The sequence below is a fragment of the Misgurnus anguillicaudatus genome, chromosome 17 (assembly GCF_027580225.2).
Source record: "Misgurnus anguillicaudatus chromosome 17, ASM2758022v2, whole genome shotgun sequence".
Classification (NCBI taxonomy): domain Eukaryota; kingdom Metazoa; phylum Chordata; class Actinopteri; order Cypriniformes; family Cobitidae; genus Misgurnus; species Misgurnus anguillicaudatus.
In genome coordinates, this window is record NC_073353.2 from 39,036,844 (window position 1) to 39,051,351 (window position 14,508).

Consider the following 14,508-nt stretch of genomic DNA (forward strand, 5'->3'; position numbering starts at 1 on the left):
AAACCAGTTAGCATGAATGAGTCACTTGGCAGTCTGTCACACTTCACACCTGACAATCCAAATGGCTAACAGAAAAGGAGTCGTTCTTCAAAGGGTTAACACCTTTATCTCTGCAGTCTCCTCGTCTGACAAAGACCAATCAATGTTTCTGCTAGAATCCTCAATACATTTCTTTACACTGATCTCAGTAAATAATTAAGAAAAGTGTTCAGAAAACAAATCCTAATTACATTACATTATACATTTACATATTTGGCTGACACTCTCAAATCAATTCATGCTGGGAAATGCACATTGAATATGTGCTTCATTTAAGCTGAGAATATTCAGTTACTAATAACACACAAACAAGTTTGTTGCAATCTTTTTAGCACTGAATGTATTCTTTAACATGCAACAAAATAAATCATCTTAATATATTTAAATTACATTCATTTGAACTTTATAAAAGGATTTTAGCTCAAATCTTGTACGTCTACATTTTATAATTTCAAGCTTAAGGCCTTTTTTAAAAAAAATCACATAAGTTTAGCCAAGAGTCTCCAAACCTTTGCTGGTAAATCTGAGATGAAACAATAGTTACTCGAGTCTCTGTCCCAGGCAGGGTGTGAAGCAACTGTGACCCAATAGGGAGGGATTTGAAAGTTCATTGGTCAACAGATGGGCCAATTTGAATAAAACAGGACTCACATCAGATAGATGAGAGCTGGTAACAGCAGATCATACTGCAGTGCAAACCTCAACAAAAAACAGACTGATGCTGGTGTTTAAGAGTATTTTCATTTAGTTTTTTCATTAGTCGCAAACATGAAGTTCACCTGCGGTTATTTAATACTTGCGTGCGTCATTTACAAATGTTTCTGTACAACAACGAAATACTTCACATATGAGGAAGACGCGCCTGGTACAGAGATTAGAAACCTTTCACGGGACTTGAAAATGGATCCGACTGAAGACCCCGAGACGTCATTCAACTTTATGCAGAAGACAAGCGCATCCGTAATTCACATGAGACAGATGGACGGGCTCTTAACAGTCGGAGAAACCATTGATAGGGAACTGATGTGCCACCGATCGCCGCAGTGTCTCGTAACTGTTGACGTCGTCGCCTTTTCGAAGGGAAAGTTTCAGCTCATTCACGTGGAGGTCGAGATAAAAGACATCAACGATCACGCGCCTCGGTTTGCGCGCAACGAGACGCGCATGGAGATAACAGAAAACGCGCCGTTGCTCGCTCGGTTCCCCCTGGACATCGCCGTGGACCGGGACGTCGGAGAAAATTACATCCAAAGTTACCAAATTACGCACACAAGTCATTTCGCTGTCGAGGTCAGTACCCAGGAAGACGGAACTAAATTTGCTGAACTCGTGCTGATCAAAGCACTTGACAGGGAAACCGAAGAGTTTTACACCCTCGAGGTGACGGCGACAGATGGTGGGACTCCTCCAAAGTCAGGGTCGACCACCGTTTACATACAAGTGCTGGACTTCAACGATAACAGCCCAACTTTTGAACACAGCTCACTCAGAGTGGAACTAAACGAAGATTCCCCTGTCGGTACGCGCGTGCTGAAAGTTCACGCGTTCGACCCAGATGCTGGGATTAATGGAGAGGTCGTTTATGGGTTTGTCGAAGGCTCCCCATCGGAGGTGACGCGGACCTTCCAGATCGACCTCATTTCTGGTGAGGTGACCCTTAAAGACACGGTCGATTATGAGAAAAAGAAGTCGTACGAGTTACATATCCAGGCCTCTGATTTGGGCACAAATTCGGTTTCATCCTCGTGTCGCGCGCTTGTAAACATCGTTGATGTGAACGACAACGCGCCAGAGATCACCATTAAGCCCATGACCTCCACGAGCGACGGGGTGGCGTTTATTACCGAGGCCGCGGCCGTGGAGAGCTTCGTGGCTCTGGTCAGCACCTCAGACAGCGACTCTGGACCCAATGGTTACGTGCGCACCAGTTTGCGAGGACACGAGCACTTTAAACTGCAACAAGCCTATAGTGACACATTTATGATCGTTACGACCGCAAATTTGGATAGAGAAACAATTTCAGAGTACAATCTCACAGTGGAGGCCGAGGATTTGGGAACGCCACCCTTTAAAACCATTACGCACTATACGATACGCGTCACGGACGAGAATGATAATTCTCCTTTGTTTAGCCAAACCAGTTATGATGTATCAATAGTAGAAAATAACATCCCGGGGTCATACATAACTACAACGCTTGCGAAGGATCTCGACGCTGGAAAAAACGGAAAGGTGTCATACAGCCTTGTTGAAGGCAAAACAGCCGATGGTGCTGCGCTATCGACGTTTGTGTCCATTGACCCCGTGTCTGGGTCACTCTACACACTAAGATCGTTTAATTTTGAGACTCTTAAAGAAGTCGAGTTTACTGTTAAAGCCACTGACAAAGGCGCCCTGCCTTTATCCAGTACTGCTTTAGTGCGAATCCACGTGCTGGATGACAACGACAACTACCCCTACTTTACATATCCCGTATTAAGGAATCATACAGCTGACATCCCAATACCCATGAACGCGCAGGCTGGTTATCTGGCTTTACGCGTGACCGCGCAAGATGAAGATGATGGAGAAAACAGTGATCTGAGCTTTCAAATAGTGGAGGATGACGCACAACTTTTCTTCATGAATAGAAAGTCTGGTGAAATTGTTTTGAAACAAAGCCTGACAGCATCATGTGGAGACATTCTGGAAGTCATGGTTTCTGTTGTGGATAAGGGCAGAGAGCCTCTTTCAAGCACAGCAACTATTCGGTTTGTGGTGACGGACACTGGCTCCCAGGAGGACCAGGTGATTATTTTACTACGATCTAAGGATGAAGAGACTCTAAGCTTTGATTTTGGGACAGTTGTTATTGTTGCTGTAGCAGGTGGCTGCGCACTGTTTGTGGTGGCCATTGGCATCCTCGTGGTGACTTGCACGATAAGACGCAGACAGAGAAACTATGGGAGAGATGGCCTGTACGGATCAAGCCCTCTTTCTAAGAGTGACACCGCCACCTCAGATTTATACGGTGGCCCTGATGGTTTCCTTCCAAATGAAGTAGATTCAATCCACCACTGTCTTTATGAAGACAAGATCATGGACTTTGAGGAGAAGGTGAGTGAATTAGGCTGGTAAAGGTATTTTGTTGCACATCATTCCTCTGAGACAGAGCATTAACTCTTAACATTCTGTTTTATAGCTGTTCCTGCCATGCAAACCTTTCGAACAAACATTTTTATGGCAAGATGAAAAATACTGTCTACAAAGGAGGTAAGAAGGATTGCACCGAACATAAAAATTGTTTGGAGATCTTGCAACCTGTATAATTTCCATCCTGTTATGGTTACATTTGAGTAGTGGCCTATAAATCTTAAAAAATTTCAGTGTGCTCTTACACGTCTGGACTCCACTGTAGTTTTGTTTTGTGCAGTGTTATGCCTTTCAATGAAGCACATTGGACCTGTAAACATCTTTTCAGTCATAACTGAAAAATATAAATGTGCTCTATATGTAAATAGGTCACTTTTTGTTTCCAGGCAAAGTGAAAAATGTCTCTCTTATGAAGGCCGTGACACATTACTCATGTCTCAGTGAATCTAGTATTCATATCTGCAGGGGAATATCAATAATCAGATAGAGATCTACTCAGCAGTCACTAACAGCTTTGATTTTACACACAGTGGCACCAGCAACACGGATCAGCTGAGCGTGAAGGACAGTGGGAAAGGAGACAGTGATTTCAATGACAGCGATTCGGACACCAGCGGAGTCGCTCTCAAGAGAAGTCTGACTACATTTCAACCAGTTAACAGAAGTACGTTTTGTTAACTAATAAAACACCTTAAACAAGACCAGCCCAGTTTCATGAAATGCATATAAATAGCACGGAAGTCGTGCAACACATATGCCAAATTTCAATTTGCGTGCATATTATATGCCAGACTTTCCCGTTGACTTAATACGCTGCATCTTTTGGTGTCGTTTTATGTATTGGTTTCTCTTTTTTTTCTGTTTTTTAAACCATTGATTTTCACAATGGGTTTGGGATTAGAACAACTTTTTGTTACATAAAATTACATCCAAACCCCAATTTTAACCCCAAGTCCAAGCAACCAAATCATATCCTAAAGCAAATCCCAAATCTAAACCCAAACCGGAAATGATTTAAAAAACAGAAAAGAAGATAAACGAATACATAAAATGACATGAAAAGATGCACCATAATATATGCATATGCACGCAAAATTGGATTTTGGCGTATGTATTGCATGACTTTTCACACTTCGTGCTGTTTATGTGCATTTCATGAGAATGGGTTTAACAAGACTGGGCAAGGTATTTAAACTCAAGAATACATTTAAGTTTATTTTTCTTACTTAATTGGGAAAATGTTTTTTGTTGTTGTTGTTGTTTTAAACTCTGACTCTGTTTTAAATCTGACAAAATACAACTTTGCCAATGGAGTTGAAAATAATAGGTTGAATTTATAGGATACTTATTTTGACAATAAATACATGTAAGACAATAAGTATAAGACTGTATGTTTTTATGTAGTATATTTGCACGTCTGATTGTGTTTGTTTCTTTTTTTGAAGGTTCATTCAACTCTGCTGGAGATTGGAGAGGCAAAGCTGGAGTTATACAGACTCAGAACATTCACGTCCCACCAGGGACCGCTTATACCATAGGTTTTTCCCCTGCGCCAATGTACAATCTGACCCATGTACATTCTCATCCCTGGAAAGAAGTTCATAATAAAACAAACACGTTACAGACGTTCTCCAGGACTCAAACACTGCTTTCTGCTCATCAGATGAGGAGAACGACGGGTGTGACTGGAGATAAATCTGGTCCTGTGGTCTCTAATGCATCTGAAGTTGCTACAACCTTTTAAATCTCACTTCAGATCAGACTTTAATATCCCAATAACTGCATTTATATGACCAGAGAAATTCCATTCTGGGATTTATTGTTGTAGATTATAATAACCGTAGCTTTGAATACTGGACTGGACATTTTTTAAATACTAAGGCATCTTTGAGAATGGCCTGTGCAAAATTAGTGTGAACAGCACATTTTTGTATTTACTGGTAAATTCATTTTGGTAAATTCATGGTAATTTAATAGCTGCGTGAAATAAACTAATTAATATAAATGTTTTTTATATATATATTGTGTCTCTTTACTACATTTTTGTACCACTGATGGCAAAATGATGGAGTTTATGTAAATTATTTTTTACATACAATGCAATTTAAATCATTACAATTTGCAAATAATGATAACCTTTTTAGTATAATTCAAAGTCAATCAGTGCTTTTTAGCTAGAGCTGTGTCTTTATAAAACGTGAATTTGTATAGATTAAGCAGATACGTCCCCATAATTTAAAATTTGTTGTCATTGTTTACTCATGTAAATATAATATTCAAACAATAAATGGCCTAGAATGTCTTTTCACACACATACCCAAAGAACCGGTTTCCATTTCTTCAACCATCAAAATCAACTGTTTAAGCAGGGTTTATAGACACTGTACATAATTGTCTACAAGGGGTGGAAGATTTCTAGAAACTTTCCATGTGAACTTAATCTGGGGAATTTTGGGAAATTCCAATTTGGAAACTTTAAACTATATCACATACAAACATAAATTAACATTTTGTTTGGTCATAAGCAGACATGCATACAAGGTAATACAAATATTAAAAATTATGTCTTTGACCGGTTTGATTGTAAGTAGAACTTAATTTATTATTTCTTTGAGTAACACAAAAGCAAGTGTGTTAGTTAATTCCCATATATTCCCATTATTCCCATGGAAAGTTTCCTGGAATTTTGCCACCCTATTGTGTACCCACATCTAAAGCAACAACAACCCATGTACTGCCCTACTGAAAAATCCACCTAAGACCAGCATAAGCTGGTGAGCTGGTTTTAGCTGGTCTCCCATCTTGATTTTAGCTGGTTTTGCTGGTGTAGCAAGCTGGTCTAGCTGTGTTTTGGTCACGTTTTAAGCTGGTCAGGCTGGAAGACCAGCTGACCCACCAGCATGGCCAGCTTTGTCAGGGAGGACCAGTGTAAACCAGCTAGTGCCATCTTAAACCAGCTTATGCTTAAACCTGGATTTTTCAGTAGGGTGTGCACTCTTAAAATAAAGGTACCTAAATGGTTCTTCACAGCGATGCCATAGAAAAACATTTTTCATTTAAAGATCCTGCTCTTTAGATGTTAACGTTTCTGGGACCATTCAGGCAAAAATGGTTCTTCTATGGCATCATGAAGCACTTACATTTTTAAGAGTGTATATATTACCTGGATGAAGTTTTATGAGTGTCATCTTGCTTTATAGCCAAATGAAGTGTCAAAGTATTATCAAACAATTCCCACACATGAGGTCTTGATATCCAGCCTTTGGAGCTGTTGGATTACTCTTAACATATGGTGCTTTTTGGATTATCTCCACAACAACATGTTCAAAATGAAGCTTAGAAACACACACAATTAGTCATATTAGTGGTATTAAAGAGCTTGTGTGAGATTATATAGACATCATCTCTTAAGAACAAGGGCCAAACCTTTCAGATGACTCTGGATTCTTATAAGAGTTTTCTGCTGTGACGGATTATAAAGTTTCTCATTCCTTTCCACAGATCTGGATCACAGGAGGCTTAAACAGTTTCATAAAACTGTGTTGAAAAACATATGAGCTTCACAATAAAAATGACAATGGAAAAACACATATTAAACCTCATTACATACACAGTATACAATGAATGTACAGAATATATTTGACCTAATGTGTTCAGGTCATTTGTTTTAGATTTTCATTGGGTGTACGGAAAGTGCTATACACATTTTCCAGAGCAAATACAGAGAGATTCCTATAGAGAGACATCCATTAAAATCCATAAATTGTGAAATCCTTCTGGAATAAACTAGCGTAGCTGTGCCTGTTTTCATCAGGACATTCCTACACAAATCATGCAGGATTACACTTTTATTATGAAGGCTGTGTAATTCCAGACAGGGAAAAGCCTCGTGCAATAAAAATGGTATGAAACATTAATCTTAACTGCTCTTTTGTTCTGCATCGTGAATTTCAGAAGAAATGTGGAGAAAAATAAAAAAAGGGAAAAATTGTTTCATTTCAGTGTGACCTAAAGGGAGGTTTTCCTTTCTGCAAATAACAAAAGGAGCAGCCCCGTGAAGCCTTTGTTAATAATTGCTCATAGCTGATAGGATATGACAGATTTCCAATTGGATATGAAGGGCAACCGCACAAAAAGATCAATACGGTATGAAATGGCTTATTGTATTCTCTCTCTGTGTTTTCAATAAGTCAGAAGAGAGGTTGGGAAGCTAAATTAGCAACAGATTTACAGTTTAAACACATTTGGTGTTTTTGCAAAATTGCAATTTACTACTAATCCAGAAAAAAAAAGATTTGGTGCTTTCTCACCACAAATGTTTAGCTTTCAACCTCTGCAAGTATGAAATGATCTTGTTATTAGTTTTTAGTTTGTAATAATAGAAACATTTGCATGAAAGCAACACTAAAAACCTCTAAATGATATGACATATACACATATGACAAATGTCTTTTTAGAAGAAAACATCTTATTCATCATCATTTGATGTCCATGAGGGTCTATGATGGATTTCTTAATCTGTATAATTTACTTTGCTTTCATTAAGAAACTCAAAACAAACCTCAGCAATACAAGCCAGTAGTTTATTCGTCTCTAACAAAAGATAATTGATCCTTATCGTGCATTATAAGGAAAGTAAATTGCCCAATTATTTCTGCATCAGTAGCCCTGCTTTGAAAGGTGGGTAATTATGTTTCTAATAAAGAAAAGATGTTAAACTTTCACAGGTGGGTTATGCAGCCATATAGTGAAATAAATAAAAGCGTTACTAAACTACTGTAGATGCATGCAATTGGAAAGTCAAATTAATATGTTGTGCATTTCCAAGTACCCAATTTTGTTTTCATTTTTAAATATTAAAAGATGAGTATGTTAAACTTTTAAAGATTTTTCGAATCAAGTGGCTTACTGAATGTGCACACAAAAATAAAACATTATCCAAACTTCAATCTCCAGCCCTAGAGCCGATGATAATATCATAAAATACTGACTGAACATAAATTGCACTGCAGCTTTTATGCGTCTTTCTTGCACCTAAATGAGTTTCTAACCAAATTTCTGCTGTTACATTTGGTGCAAGGTGCCATTTGAAGTGCTCCCCTGATGGTTTAATTGGTAAAGCAAATTTACTATAACAGCCTCTTTGGGTTTGTTATGCACAAACAAGCTACTTTCACACGCCTCAGGTTTGACATTTTAAAACGGTAAAGCTCACATTTTAATTAAAGTGATGCATTTAGTGCATGGGCAAAATATTGTCATATGGTTGATTCAATAACTTTCTTTCCTTAACAAACTGTTTTGCTTCATGTATTTACATTTATGCATTTGGCAGATGCATATTAATGCACATTTCGTGTTATAATTTATCAGTTTGTGCGTTTCCTGGGATTAAACCCATGACCTTGTTGCAAGCATTCCTTTTTTTTTACAGGTTTTAATGTGGTAACCATAGTTTAACTACCGTAAAGTAACCATGTTTTGTGTTTGTTTTAACTGTAGTAAAAGGAATACAACATTCACAAAATACACATATACTCTGTGTTCCAGAGCAACAGGACCAGTATCTCTTTTAAATCAACGACAACATTATTAATGCATGCAAGTAAGACAAAGCAGCTATTAAGAGTGTATATATTACCTGCTTAAACACTTGAGTAATTTGTCAACAGTTGCTCTATGCATATACTGTCCTAAGATTCCTATGTTTTCTTCTTATTTACATTTTTTCATTTACATGCAGTTGTGGAAGCAAACAAATTGAAACTAATGTTCATTTGCTCACTTGTCATAACTTGAGTCTTTCAGCAACCTTAAGTACATCACACAGTACAGCACAGTATGGGTTAAACTGAAATATATATATGCAACAGTGCCAGATAATAACACAGCGTCAACACTGTACCTCATCATAACATACTGTACATGCTGGCTTAAAGGGTTAATCCTGCTGAAATAAGAGAGTAAACACTGCCACCATGTGTTTACAAACGAAACCACATCGGATATAAAACCACATATAATGACAAAAATTGAGTGTGAATCATTTTCTACAAGATTTTTTTCATTTTACCAGAAAAATAATCCCATTGACATTCAAAATCTCCATAATTAAAATATACAATGAAAAAAGAAACACAACATGGCTTAACCCCTGGATTATCTTGGTTCTAAACCCCGCTTTTAACCCTAGATTAAGGATCATTTCACATGCACTTGTACAGTATTTTGGAAATGGGATTGTCCCTGAAACTAACCTAGGGGTAACCCTGCTTTTGAGGGGTTAAGCCCTCATTGCCAAACACATGTAGTGTGAAAGTAAGCAGGGTTAGAATATTATGACCTCAATTAAAGGTGGAATACGTAGAATTCGCCACTAGATGGCGCCAAAGCAGCAATAACAAATGACGTTGATTAATGACGCTCTGAAGCAGCGTGGAATTATGGGATTTGTAGTCTTTAACTCAAACGCGAATGGCCATTAAAGCAACACTATGTAGTTTTTCAACCTTTAAATAATGTCTCTAAAATTATTTCAGTGATAGAACAACTCTTAACTGGACAAATTGTACTGTTGCTGCAACCTGAGCAGCCTCCTAGCTGCTACAAGCACACTCTGAAAGTTGAGGTGGAGGGTAGAGCACACAGCCCCGCCTCTCCCCCTGCTTGCAGAAGAGTGTCTGATACCAGGCACTGTTGCGCTTTTCAACCACATGGGGGAGCCGTAAGTCAATTTTACATGGAAACTACATAGTGTTGCTTTAATCAGACGCGAACGAGAAATCATGTTGACGGATAAGGTAATCAAGTCTTATAAATTTTGCGTTTGATGAGATTTCATTGTGTAAGGGTATATTTGATGTTCAAAACGAAATTGTTGTTCATAGATGTTACAGTATGAGTCCAAATTCGATGGTGTGTTAACCCAGCACAGAATTAAGTGTTCAAACTTACAATCTAAAATGATTTTTCACATAATGTATTGACAGTACAAATCTTATTGTGAGGTTATGATGTAAAATTATGACAGACTGTACAGTACCAAACTCTACTCTATTTGTAAGTGTCTTAAAATGATCATTTATATTGCTGTACAATACCTCTTGATGTGCATATCGTCCGCGGGAAGACGCAGATTGCAGTCTACACACTAATGTTGTGATCGATATAATAGCATACAGTACGAGTTACGAATCAAAACAACTCACCCGTCGCGTAAAACACAAGCAAGATCAGCATCTCTGTCTAGTTAAATGTTGTTGCGAAGCTCTCTTCATCCAGATAATGCAACACCGATATTGATCCTCATTCTTTTCTTCTTGTTCAAAACTCGTCTTGGGTCGTTTGGTTGGCCCGTACGCTTGACACAACCAGCGGCAGACGGTAAAGAGTAATCTTAGTCCATAAACAAGCGCGTAGCCCGACAGGCGCTAACGCATACTTCCGCATTTGTCCTATTTACGTCAGTAAAGGCGGTAATAAAGGGTCACGTGGATATTAACGTCATTGACAGGAGACTGCACTGCCCCGTGTCAATGTTTTGAATGGCAATTTTCTCACGATTTACAAGTAGTTGAAAAGATTACAGATATTGATAGTAATCAGCTGGACAAAATATTTAACACTGGCCTAGTGGGTTTTGGACATTTTACTGCAAATATCTTACAAATTGCACCTTTAAACCCAGCTGAAGCAGCTAGTTTGCATAACATTTTATCATTTGTGTTGTAAATGTGTACAAAGCTTAATTCAGATGTGTATCATTCCCTTTATATCTACGGGTAAGACACATTTACCTTTTATGCCTGTGTTGTGTGCAGATGAAAGATTCCCTGCAAAAATCTGCATAAGCCGGTGAGCTGGTTTTAGCTGGTCTCCCAGTGTGGTATTAGTTGGTTTTGCAAGCTGGTCTAGCTGTGTTTTGGTCACGTTTAAAGCTGGACTTAGCTGACCAGCTTTGGCAGGCTGGGAGGACCATCTTACACCAGCTACTGCCACCCTAAACCAGCTTATGGTGGTCTTAGCTGGATTATTCAGAGGCTTTCATTGATGAATGACTAAATCCAACAGAGGGCGCTCGCGGACTTCCTAAACATTAATGCATCATCTTCAGTCTGAAACAGCTAAATAAACACACAAGATGCCCTATTTTACATCTACTGTCATTTATTTACGAGAGACTGGGTGAACAGGAGTAAAAGCATTGCTGTGCGTCTCATTGTTTTTGCAGGCATGACCCAATTTAAGGGAAAAGAAACACCTAGTCAACATTTCAGCAGTGGAACCACAGATGAAAGATGACACATGTCAAAATAATATCAGAGTATGCCTTATGAAAGCCTAAAAAGATAGTAGGCCTACCTCTTATTTAAACACAAACATAGCAGACTTTGGTTTCCGGTATTCGTGAATATTAATGAATATTGTGCACTTAAAAACACTATTAGGCAATAGCCTATAGCTGATTTAAATTATATAAAGAAGCACTAATGGCCCAATTGTTAAATTTTATAATGCACAAAGTAATGCATGAATCAGAGCTAATGTGCATGAGATTTTATTTAAAAACAAAATAATTATGAATTCTCACAGCTGTTCCCTTTCGTTCACTTTTCATTAAACACATTGTCTAACATGTTACAGATCGCTGACCTTTTATTCAGCAATAAAGACAAACAAGCCTAGAGCTCATTGTCAGATTTTTTTTTACCCCAACATCTCTGAAGCTGATTGGAGTTGAATATTTAGTGGCTTTAAACTTAGAGAAATAAGTATATGTTTTGTGGAAGTGTTAGAAATATGGTTTGTAGACAACTAATAGACATGCTCATTATGTTTTAGACAGAGATGGGTTTAAATGGCTCATCTTTGGAAAGAAGCTTAAATCAACAACTCTATAATGCCCATATTTATGATTGAAAAATTTCCAGATTTGGATATACCCCTGCCCGGTCACGCTCCATGCAAGGAATGATGCAAGAGCATGAGATTCGAGTGTCACCACATTCAGGCAGAAGTGTGAGTTTATTGTAGTGAATCCACTATTCTTCAATCATTTCATTTTATACACCCGGTTTTGGTATACAAATGTTATTTAAATGTTAACATTGTTACAATGGTTTGTTTTCTTTCTCCACAATTGCACCCTAAAAATATTTGGGTAGGTTTGGTTACACTAAACCTATGCTTGGCTGTTTCAACCCATAGCTGGATAACAAAAACAGTGAGGGTAGATTATTTATATATTTATACCCAGTATAGGTTCATTACATGGGTCAAATCAGCCCAAACATTTGAGTATGGATTGCATTTGGTTGTGTCCAGAGCTAACATCACTGCGCTTGTGAACATAATTAAATATGAATTGATTTAGTATCCGGTTTCACAGTTCTTGTCATTTTTAAAAGAAGGGAGCAGTCATATTTGTTGTTCTGCCACAGACAGAGCTGTAAGACCAAACAGAGAAAGAAAAGAAAGAAAAAACATGAGCCATGTGACAGTGACTACAGGTGGTGTCCCCACGAGACTGAATGATTGCTGTTATACTGAACAGATGTGACAGAGCCCATATGTTTCTGCAGCACACAACCCTATAGCCAAGAAATCTAAAATTATAGATAAACAAATAAATAAATATATGCTCTTTCACATCTGTGCCAGCAACATGTATATGCATGTATACGTATAGCCTACATGAAACAGCCCACGCTATCTGACTATTGAGAGATTGCGAGGAAGTCTTAGAAATTCACTTAGCCTATATATTTTTCTATGTAGTTATTGGTAGAACTTTACTTTACAGATCGGTAATAACTGGGTAATTTCATTGTAATATTATTTTTTAAATCACATATTAAAGTGATCACTGCCATTTCCAGACAATAACAATTGTGTTGATTTTAAGGTATAATAAAATGGTAACAATTGTAGTGAATATTTATTTATTGAATTTATTATACATGGATTTACTTATTGTGAAGAAATGTTTCTGTAACTACACCAGGTGATATGAACGAGTAAAATGTTGGTATGGTTACCTTTAAATGTCATTGTAGTAAATGTAAAATTTTATCTGTTACTACCTTGAAAGAAATTAAGTTATTTCACAGAAACTACATGGTATCAGGGCTGTAAAACACAGTATTGGCTGTGCCTACTTAATTTCTCAATTGGATTAATATACCCATAAAGTATCAATAGTGATGATCAGTGCTATTTCTTTGTAATTACATTGAAATAAATTATGTAGTGTTTAAAAAAATACACTGTATCAGAGCTGTAAAATGGAGAAGCACCTATTTCCACTCAATTACTAGTTATTAACATCTGCTATGTGAAATTGACTACCATATGCTGTAATTGTTGAATAATGCATATTCACTACATTTTATGATACCTTTAAATCAATGCAATTAACATTGTTATTGTCTGGAAACGGCACAGTAATTGTCTGGATATTGCAGTAATTTCTGTGTATATATTACCATAATATTACCCAGTTATTACAGATCTGTAAAATAAAGTGCTACCTATCTGTACAAAAAGTTCTCCCACTATGAGCTTGATTTTTCTCTGGAGATCATGTCATTTTGTGATCAACTTTGTACATTAATCATGTTTGCAACTCTATGATTTCTTTTTTTTTTTGCATTATATTGCCATATTTTAAGGACTTTTAGCATTGAAGTGCTCTTATTTTTTAGTTATTTTGCTTGAAAGGCATGCTTGTGTTTTCCTTAAAATGTAATGTTTGTTGATCTGATGCAGTGACAGTCAGATACAGCCATATAGTCACTATTTATACTTGCTGCGTCATGGTCATTCAGGAATAGCTGATAACAATTTTTTCATTAGTAAGATTTATCAAACCAAACTGTGACACTGGACCACAAACCAGTCATAAGTGTAAATTTAAAATGTATACATCATCTGAAAGATGTAAAAATAAGCTTGACACTGATGTATGGTTTGTTAGAAATATAGGATTTGGCCGAGATACAACTTTTGGCCAATTTGAAATCTAATGATGCCAAATCAAAATGTTCAGAATATCGCCTTTAAAGTTGTCCAAATGAAGTCATTAGCAATGTTACTTATGATAAATTCTTTTTTGATATGTTTATGGTATGAAATTATCAAAATATCTCTTCATGGGACATGATAAATAGAGAAGGGTCCACATGATGTCTTTTTCAATACGCGTAAATCTCAAAACGCAACTTTGTTTTTTTCGTCATCATTATCATCATCATCATCATCAGGCAGCTCTCTCTCTCTCTCTCTCTCTCTCTCTCTCTCTCTCTCTCTCTCCCCCTCCTCCCACATTTGTGGGATGTA

General features: G+C 37.4%; 1 protein-coding gene across 1 annotated transcript; it reads left to right on the forward strand.

Moving 5' to 3' along the window:
- Positions 1–478: 478 nt before the first annotated feature.
- pcdh8 (protocadherin 8) lies at positions 479–5,453 on the forward strand. Its single transcript, XM_055214436.2, has 4 exons — positions 479–3,135; positions 3,221–3,291; positions 3,702–3,835; positions 4,617–5,453. Exons 1-4 carry the CDS (start codon positions 808–810, stop codon positions 4,913–4,915), a joined length of 2,832 nt encoding a protein of 943 aa, XP_055070411.2. The 5' UTR covers positions 479–807; the 3' UTR covers positions 4,916–5,453.
- The last annotated feature ends 9,055 nt before the right edge of the window (positions 5,454–14,508 follow it).

Bases quoted from the DNA above. Each gene is read 5' to 3' on its own strand.
- pcdh8 (XM_055214436.2), top strand. From the start codon at position 808: ATGAAGTTCACCTGCGGTTATTTAATACTTGCGTGCGTCATTTACAAA. The intron at 3,136-3,220 runs GTGAGTGAATTA...TCTGTTTTATAG, and splicing joins TCATGGACTTTGAGGAGAAG to CTGTTCCTGCCATGCAAACC. The intron at 3,292-3,701 runs GTAAGAAGGATT...TTTTACACACAG, and splicing joins AAATACTGTCTACAAAGGAG to TGGCACCAGCAACACGGATC.